General features: G+C 43.0%; 1 protein-coding gene across 10 annotated transcripts in view; it reads left to right on the forward strand.

Moving 5' to 3' along the window:
• Positions 1 to 2866, forward strand: part of ARPP21 (cAMP regulated phosphoprotein 21) — a 162349-nt gene extending 159483 nt beyond the window's left edge. For 9 of the 10 annotated variants that reach the window (XM_061127709.1, XM_061127714.1, XM_061127711.1 and 6 more), the window contains 2 exons: positions 793 to 941; positions 2093 to 2866. In XM_061127709.1, the coding sequence (XP_060983692.1) occupies positions 793 to 941; positions 2093 to 2350 (407 nt within the window). In that variant the 3' untranslated portion in view covers positions 2351 to 2866. The remainder of the gene's footprint in view (positions 1 to 792; positions 942 to 2092) is intronic. The other variant, XM_061127715.1, reaches the window with a different exon arrangement.
• Positions 2867 to 10042: the final 7176 nt, after the last annotated feature.

A 10042-nucleotide genomic window follows, 5' to 3' on the forward strand; every position in this document is an offset into this window, starting at 1 on the left:
ATATTTATAATAGTTGACAGCCTTGCTTTAAGAATGCATTTTAAACCACATCTTGTAGTAGGGGTTAAAATAATTAGAATAAATTCTGGTCCCTTTAGAAAGAAAAGAAACCCTACCAGCTGGCCCACCTGGAAGGACACCAGCAGATACACTCTTTAAATTTTGTATTCTGTATAATCTATGATACGTACATGGTCTCTTTGGGGAGTATTTTGCCAGAACGTTCTCTTGGGGGCTAGTAGTGGAACAGAATAAAGTGTGACATACCTGTGGTTGTTGCCTTTGTCTGAGTCAGAGAATACTGAATTAGGTGGAGTTGTGAGTCTTCTTGAGCATGGAAAATAGAATGTGTCCCAAGTTAACAGGCTGTATGGTGATCTCTGTGAAGTGAGGTAGTGCAGGAAAGTCAGAGGGTAAGAAAATGAGTCAATATTAAATTGAAAAACTTGATAATTTGTGACTTGTCCAAGAATCATTGAAACCAAAGCAAAAGATCTGAAAGGTATAATTTGCAGCAGTCAACCCGCATCAATAGAGGTTCCCATCTTTGTGTCATGAAGAATGTACCACTACCACAACACTAACCCTTGGGTGGAGATACCAATGAATTTTTTGGAGTCATGCCCTCATCCACTCTTGAGAAGCATAACGTGCCTAGTTAGGAAATAAGCATTCCTAACACGGACAGTGAAAGGTCTTCAGGTTGGCTGGTGAAGAAGTTCTCTTACTCTGTGCAATTTCATCTTCGTTCTCCTCGGTACAACCAGTTCAAAAGATGTTTCCTCTTTGCAGGTTACCAGCCAGTCTTGTCTGGTCAGCAGGGGTTCCAAGGCCTCATGGGGGTGCAGCAGCCACCTCAGAGTCAGGGCGTGATGAGCAGCCAGCAGGGAACTCCAGTGCAGAGCGTGATGGTCTCCTACCCAGCCGTGTCTAATTATCAGGTGCGTGTACGGAGCTTGGGAAACAGTGCTTTGAAAAGCAGAACTTGCCAAAGCACAGGCTATGGGTGTGTCCCCGTCTCAGACGGGTGGTAGGTGGCAGGGGGTGCTAGGTGCAGTTGTGTTGGTGGTTGATGTTGAGTCAAGATTATACTAGACAAATAAAAAACTGAAAATGTACATTTCCATAACAAAAATGGCTTTTGAATGCCCTTCAAAGTCTGGTTCTGCATAAGCTTTCTATTCATGAAGGAAAATGCTTTTGAGTTCTGTTCATGATGACCTCTGGACATTCTGTTGAAATGGTTCTTAATGAGAGAAAGTCCTTGTGACAAATTTTTGTTTGTTTTGATCACACCCAAAGAAACTTCATTTCAGCACAAATTTAACTTATAAAGCATTTTAAAATGGCATCTCAAATTGATCTAAAGGGTATTTATTGGACCTGACAGTTGCATTTTCCAGACTAAACTCACATTGAGTATTTAAAGTGTCACACCCCCTTCAGTAATGTATATTCTGAAATTCACTGAGAGGGAAAGTAAAGGGTTGGGGAACTACGTTAATCATTCAGTTTAGCTGCACCAAGTACCTCTGGCCCTAGAGACCCTATCCTTGGTCTTCCTGCCTTGACCGTCCTTGTTCATATTGCATCCGTCTCTACCGCCAGCTCAATAAGAAATGTTCTCGAAAGTTGCAAGTTGAGAGTGAGGTAGGTTCCTGGGACAAGAGCCTCTTTTATTATCAGTGGCTCCAGGCCACTTTGCATAAAACCAGAATGGGAGCATGGCTTTCCAAAACAGAAATCCAGAGAGGGGGGTGGTCCAGACGGCAGTCCCTGGAGAGCCAGAAAGGGGAAGGAAAGAGGCTCAAAGCTGACACTTGCCGAGCATTTACTTCTCACCAGACACGGCCCAAGTGCTGCTGCATCCTCCTGCAGCTCTGTCAGGGGCCACTTTGAAGGAGGTGTCATTATGCACGTGGAATCGGAAAATCAGAGCGGTCAAATGGTCTGCCCAGTGTGAACAGCTGATAAAAGGCAGAGCTGGGACCCGAACCCCAAAGCGTGACTGTTTTTGATGACACCACCGTAGCTCGCGGGACACCCCGGAATGACCTCCTCATACAGGAACGTGTCTTGTGTCTCTGCTCAGGTGCCAATGACCCAGGGTTCTCAAGGACTGCCCCAGCAGTCGTACCAACAGCCACTCATGCTCCCTACCCAGGCAGGCCAAGGCTCCCTCCCGGCCGCTGGAGTGCCCGTGTACTGTAACGTCACGCCGCCGACCCCTCAGAGCAGCCTGCGGCTGGTGGGCCCGCACTGCCCCGCGAGCTCTCTCCCCGCGGCGTCGGCCAGCTGCAGGACCAACTGTGCCAGCGTCAGCAACGCCGGGTGGCAGGTCAGGTTCTGAGCGCGCCGGCCGGCCCGCGTCCCCCGGCACCGCCGCGGCCCTCTGCGGGGGCAGGAGCCAGGCCGGGAGGCTCGCTGAGGACTGAAGTATTCACTCCACACCCCAATGACTGCTGCTGGTATTCTGTAAAAAAAAAAAAAGAAAAGAAAAAGACTAATCCACACGTTAGCTGGTTAATGGTGCATATTTCCGTCATGTCCGCTAGGTATGCCTTTCTAGCTTAGCTAGTGACATGAATTCATCAAGGTAAGATTTTCTCCTACCACTGAATACCACTGTGTAGACGATACTATCCCTAATTTGGATTATTAGTTTTGTACTTTGTGTTGAGTTTGTGATGCTAAGAAGTATTTAAAAAAAAATTATATACTGAAATCACATTGTACCAAAGCTGTAATGGAAAAGAAAAGAATTGATGAATGGAAGGAATAATTTATATACACAATAGAGTTTTCTTTTTTTAATGGATATATACTGTATTGTAGTGTTTAATCGAAATAAAACTATTTGACCTTATGGAGGAAGGTCATGTTTTTACCACCAGTTTCTTTCACTCTCTGTTCCCCTGTGTGTTGGCTTGTGTCCCTTTTATCCCCTTCAAGCACTGCTTTATAAATAATGCACAGAAAAGATATTCTGGGTGTTTCTAGATGAACTGGTATCACACTAGTAGGCAAACACTGAACCAGCTGCAGCTTCTTGTCGTGAATACCACAGGGCTCCTGGAAATAAGTGACATGTGACTCATCCACTCACTGAATACACGTTTTTGAAATGTACACACCTGGCCTTTAATTTTAGGCCCATTGAATGCATGTAGCTTTACTTCACCAACTGGGAAAATCTGCCAACAGCAGCTCTATACCAAATCCTGTACTAAACCCTATGCCACCTCCAGTCAAATTTCATCCACTCCCTGGAAAACAAGGTATCTTTGCTTAGAGCGAAATTGAAAGAGGCACAATCTAGGACTTCCCTGGGTGGCCCAGTGGTTGAGAATCCACCTGCCAACGCAGGGGACACAAGTTCAGTCCCTGGTCCAGGAAGACGCCACATGCCAGGGGGCAAATGAACCCGTGTGCCACAGCTACTGAGCCCGCGCGCCGGGAGAGAAGCCGCCACAACGAGAAGCCTGCTCTCCGCAGCGAGAGAAAGCCTGTGCTCAGCAATAAAGACCCAGCACAGTCAGAAAGAAAGAAAGAAAATAAACCAGCCCAGTCTAACTTCACCCATTATTATGTTGGGTCACATAGTGTAAAGTACCACAGGCATTAACAGTAAGTCAGGAACTCAAAGGTGCTAATACTTGTCCTAATGATTTAAAACAAGGCAAAAAATAAAGCAAGAATTTGGTTACAAAGATGCAGAACAGTCACACACACAAAAAGACACTGAAAAGGCCGTTCCTGTCTAATCTCAAAAATGTTTACCTCCCTGTGGATTCTGCAGGTAAGACCGATTTATGACAACCTTTGAAAAATAACAGCTGAGTATCATCTTTGGCCCTTCCAGGGGGTATGTAATGAGAGAATAAAACCCCACAGCTTTCACTTTGCTATAGTAGTACAATGACTAACAGTTCTGTTAACTCTATACCCAAAAAACGCTTGCCAGTGAGAAGGATTTGGAAAGTATATATGGGTAATTCCCATTATTTTTCATATTACCACATTCTGTATATTAGATTTTTTCATGTCCATGTCCTTTAGCTGGAGATAGAGTTAGGCTGCCAGATGCAAACTACCTACTAGATTACTGTTGCTTAATTTTACACTACTTTTCCTTTAAAAGGGAATTTCACACATAACATCATCAGCTTCATTCCTTGTGAAGTCTGTTCCATTTCCCCAGATTTCAGTCTACTGACTTCATCATAAGTAAACCAGAACTATGAAAAACGTTCTAAGAAAAAGGGACATTGCATTTTTTAATTGAGCATTAAACCAATAGGTTGAGTGGCTTTTAAACCAAGAGCTGCTCTGAGAAGAAGCAAAGTGTTCACTGAATTAGTATCTTCCCCTAATGGAAGGAGGGGGCTGACCAATATGGACTCATTTTTGAAATATATTTTCCATGGAGCCCTCTGACCCTGGCAGTGATCCCAAACCCAAGGACCCAAATATAGGCTGAATGTTTTTCTTTTCATACTATTCTGAGAAGTTTGAAACACTTCTTTAGGGAATCTTAGAGTTACTGAGCCTTCTTTCCCATGGATTTGAAGTCTACATCATGTTAAGGGTAAAGACAGATCTTTGTTGTTTTTGGCCATTCTTTTCCAAAAGTGTTACTCTCGTATTGAGACATTTGACTTTTATTGCATAGCAAATCCCTTTACTTACTGTTTATAGCTGAGCCATCTTCCTTCCTTTCACTAAATATTTGTATCCAGTATTACTTTATTCCTAATATCATGTTAAACTTACTTTTTACATTTGAATATTCGAGATGGCTGTGTAGAGAGACAGTTTTATTAGTGAGAAGCACCTTCAGAATTTAATTTACTGTCAGGAGAACATTCAGTTGTTTTCACATTGATTAGAACTGTATTACAATCCCATTTGGAAATTATATATATGTCTATAAACTTATATAGATACATATGCAAATATACAGTCATCCCTAATGATTCTCCATGTGAAAGTAAAAGAGAACATAAGTGACTCATGCATTCATTTATTCAGCAGATTTTTACCACATACTTGATTATATCGTAATTAGTGGCACAATTCCAAGTAAGACTACACATAAATTTCATGCCCACAGATTTACTCTTGTAAGTTTTTTCATACATTTGGTTATCCTGTGATGGTTAGAACTAAATGTTCTAACTAGGATACCAATGAATTTCAGCCATAATTATTTTATTGTTTTAATATTATTCCCCAGCGTGTGGAGTAGGATAAGACAGTGTGTTATATAACATTGTGGAAATGGAATTATGTAATTAATTATAAATACAGTTGGAGGCTAAATCACAAAACAAAATAACTGGGGTGGGGACGTGCCTGGTGGTCCATTGGTTAAGACACTGCACTTCCACTGCAGGGAGCGTGGGTTCAATCCCTGGCTGGGGAAGTAAGATCACCCATGCCGCGTGGTGCAGCCAAAATATAGGGGGAAAAAAGTGGAGTACATAAGAGCCAGAGCAGCTTCACAGGAAGAAGGAAGGACAAAGCAGACCCAATCAGGGGAAAGAACGTGGCAGCAGAAATGGCTTTTGCCATCAAAATAAATGAGTACTTGGACTCAGCTTCCACTTTTGCCAGCGGCTGGCATGGGAGAGGACACTTCCCTGCAGCTGTCCTCCTGCCACCTGTATTCTGCATACCCAGGCACATCCAGGACAGAGGGGCATGCCCACCCTCACCAGCCCAGGGGTTCCCTCACAGGCAAACTCATCATTGCCAGACCAAAAACAAAAGAAGAACTGTACATACCTCACCCTAAAGGTGGAGTCCAACCACATCTTTTACACATTAAAATCCAACCAATATCTTACAACAGCTTTTCTAAAACATTTTCCATAGGAGACTTTTTCCTTGGGATAGTGATAGTTGTTAGATTAAACTTGACTGTTCCCAGGATAATTATCATTGGAAGACAAGGTTAATGAAGGTCAAACAATCTTTTAAAAAGCTATCCGATTTCTGGAAACCTTTACGATGTAAGAGGGAAGCATAATTTGTATATTTTCTCAAACATATTTGAACAAAATATCCTTCTCTTCACAGACTACATCAAAAGACTAATATTGTGAGGTACATATAGTTTTAATTACATTAAGGCGTCTGAAACCAAGAGTACAAACACGGTTATTTTATTTCTATAGATACCATATTAGACTATTATAAAGTGTAAATGTAATAGCACTACAACCTTACTTCCAGCTGTGACATCTTTGGGTAATTGACCCTGGAGTGCATTATTTACTCCTTGAACACATGAGCTGAAAGGTAAGCCTTGGCACCAATATTTCTGGACCTTTTAATTCTTAATATTGAAGGACTTGATATTTCTATTTATGTCTAAAATGGTAGTAATGGTCATACAGCTATATAGATAGTTATTCCAAATGGTCTTTCAGATCTCTATGTGAGTGTAAAAGAGAACAAGACTGATTTATGCATCCACTTACTCAACAAGCATTGATGCCTTCTTACTCATTTTAAGACCTTGTACCACAGTCTGTGGAGCCTGTGCCTTTAGGAACTTTGTGAGTTTTCAGAATAAATTATACCAAACAACTAACTAAAAATATAGAAGTTAGTCATAGGTCTTTTATTTTAAATATAAGACACATTAAAATAGGATTCTGGAGAAGGAACAGGTGGCTTCTGGGTGTGGTTTTATGAGGCTTTTGACCGGGGTCCTGTTGAACAGATGGAATTTGAGCCTGTAGACCTGAGCGTGGATGAACCCCAGCCTAGCCAGGAGAAATGCCTAGGGAGAGAAAAAGGAAGAAAAAGATGAACTACATTAAGTCCCCTACATACAAATAAGTTCTGTTCTAAGAGTGCATTCGTAAGTCTAAATTGTTTGTAAGTCCAACAGTTAGCCTAGGTCCCCAACTAACACAGTCGGCTATATGGTACTGTGCTGTAATAGGTTTATACTACTTTTCACACAAATGACACATAAAAAACAAACTCAAAAAAAGTAAACCTTTTAAATCTTACAGCACAGTACCTTGAAAAGTACACCAGTACGGTGCAACAGCTGGCATACAGGGGCTGGTATCGAGCGAACAGGCAAGACGTTCTGACGGGAGGAGGGAGATGAGGTGGGAGACGCAGAGCTGAAGGATCGTCAGCAGGTGTCAGAAGATGGAGGGCAGACTGCAGTTTCACTCACGCCTGATGTCGATGGCATGGGTTCTGGTTCCTTGCTAGAACCAGATGCACATTTACATCTCTGACCATTCACAACTTGAAGGTTTGTGTGTTGGGGACTTCCTGTAGAGGCTGGCTGGAGTGGGAGGTGAAGCATAGAAGAAAAGGAGAGACTGATTACTGGGAAATGGACAGAGGGCCTGGCTGGGATGATCTTGAAAGCTGGTCAAGAGTTCACAGGCAACCAGAGGCTCCTGGAGATTTGTCAGTGAGAAGTCATGTGATCTCAGCCATGGTTCATAAAGAAGCATGGGCCTCAACAAGTGGTGTGGATGAGACTGGAAAATGATCTTCACTCAGAAATCAGAGATGAACACAATAATAGTGAAGATCTGGCACTGAGCTACAGTTGCCATCAGCATTGTTGGGCTCAGTCAGAAATGAGTCCTAGCTCTTAAGTCTCAGCAATTCTCTTTTTATGGGCAGCAAAGCTTTAGCGCTATGCATTTTCTTCTTCCCTCTTGGACAGAAGCTTCTGTATGTAAGCACGCTGTCTCAAGCTGCATCACAAGGCACAGTTCGTACAACCTTTTAAGATAAACGAGACCAAGCAGAAAACTGAAACAGCAGAGGAGGGCTGCCAAGTCTCCATCACGATGTATCTCGTATAAACGCCCAATATGCAGTAACATTAGATATCAACTACCTAGTCGCTCTTGTTAAAAAACAAAACAACAAAACTGGTGAGACATTTATCCATTCTGGCTCACAAAACATTGTTTTTTTGTTTGTTTGTTTGTTTTCTGTACTTTGCCAGATACCACTTCTTCTATACAGGACCAAAAATATTTGCTTCCTCACCCTATTATTCTGTCTAAAACCCTCTTTATTGAGAAAGTTGTTTTCATTAGGGCTCTGACATTATTTTCCAATAGTCCTCAGCTGTAGTGTCTGTTTCAAGTTCAAGTTGCCTTCTGTGAAGTTTTGCAACCTCCAATCTTCTCCTTCCAAAGTAGATTTACCCCATTACGTGTCATCAGTGGCAAGAGCTTTTCACTCCTGGAACTGGGTTCTCTGCGGCTCCCAGCATTCTGCACACAGTTTAGGGGGGGACAAGGCATCTGATACTACTCTTCTATGGAGGAAAATCATCTTCTCATCGATGTCCTAACAGAGACCCGGGTCATCTACTGGTCATGGGGCTGCTTCTGCTCAGACAAGAATAACCAGCCCCCTGACTGCAGATGTGCAGTGAGTGCTTTGATATTCGAGTTTATTATTTGATTTGTATTGTTTCACTGCTTTATTCCATATTCCTCTCAGTGTTGTTACAGGAGGAGAGGAAGTCAGATACTGAGCAAACAGGAGGAGATGTAAATCTGAAGAGGGGTGATCCCTGAAAGCGGGATTCGATGAACAGTCAAGGAGCAAACACGGCAGGCATTCATGATAAGGTGTATACCGCTGATGTGCTGGTCAGACTGACTGGGCTAGATAGCATCCTGTTGGAAAAGAGTTGCTTTTTGAATGTTCAAGACCTCACTTCTTCAGAGTCTGGTGCAAACAGGGGATGGTGGGGGCAGTGGGGGTGTGGGAGGGCTCATGTTGGGGTAGGGAAGGAGAAGATGATACAGAATATAGAGGTCCTAGAATTAAAAATAGGACAGCTTATTGTGAAATTTGGGGGCGGGGGTATTGGCCATGTTGTGCAGCATGTGGAATCTTAGTTCCCCAACCAGGGATCAAACCCACACCCCTTGCACTGGAAGCACAGAGTTTTAACCACTGGGCCACCAGGGGAGTCCCTATTGTGAGGTTTTGAATCATGTTTCCTGTTAGATCCAATATCCCCATAGGAATGGTCCAATAAAACAGATCTGGTTAAATGCGGGGATGACGTAGGGCCTTACTGCTCCCTCTGTACCCCAAAGGGTTTTATTGTGTTAACAGCTTGGAAACCACTGCGGTTTGTGTTGCCATAATGCTATCATAAGACTCCCACCTTCCTCTAATCGCACCTTCCACTGCATACAGAGTTTGCAGCTGCCTCTCCTGGGTTCTCCAGCAAGTAAGTCAGTAGGCACTGCTGTCTGTGCACAAATGTCATCTCCCTTTTGCATCAAATACCTCAGCCCATTGGAGAAGCAAATGGCAGCCCCCTCCAGTATTCTTGCCTGGAGAATCCCATGGACGGAGGAGCCTGGCGGGCTGCATTCCGTGGGGTCGCAAGAGTCGGACACGACTTAGCGACTGAACCACCACCACCACCCTAGCTGATACAGGATTCACAGTTCCTTGAAGAAATGAGTGTGTGGACACTCCTATGAGCTCCCCTGATGGCTTAGCGGGTAAAGAATGCACCTACAATGCAGGAGACACCACAGACTCAGGTTTGATCTCTGGGTCGGTAAGATCCCCTGGAGGACGAAATGGCAGCCCACTCCAGTATTCCTGCCTGGAGAATCCCATGGACAGAGGAGCCTGGCGGTTACAGTCCATGGGGTCGCAGAGAGTCAGACACAACTAAGAAGAATATATAGTGCCATCTGAATCATATATATCTGGCCCATGAATTGTTTCTAAGCTGATGAAAAACAGAAAAAAAAATTTTTTTTTAAGAAATAAGACAATCACCTATCTTTTTCAAGTGTTTAAAATTTGTCTACAAGGAGGAGGCCACACTTTCCAATGAAACTCACGAGCCAATTTCATCCTTTTCAAAAGAGAGAGGAGTTACTTAAAGTGCTTAATGGTAATGTAATAGAGAGCAATGGCCTGAGACTGAAAAATGCAGCAATTTGAATTGGACATTAAGAAAAATTTCACTGGAAGCAAGGGCAATTATACAATGAAATAATTTCCT

Source organism: Dama dama, chromosome 24 (genome assembly GCF_033118175.1).
Source record: "Dama dama isolate Ldn47 chromosome 24, ASM3311817v1, whole genome shotgun sequence".
In the NCBI taxonomy this organism is placed as follows: Eukaryota; Metazoa; Chordata; class Mammalia; order Artiodactyla; family Cervidae; genus Dama; species Dama dama.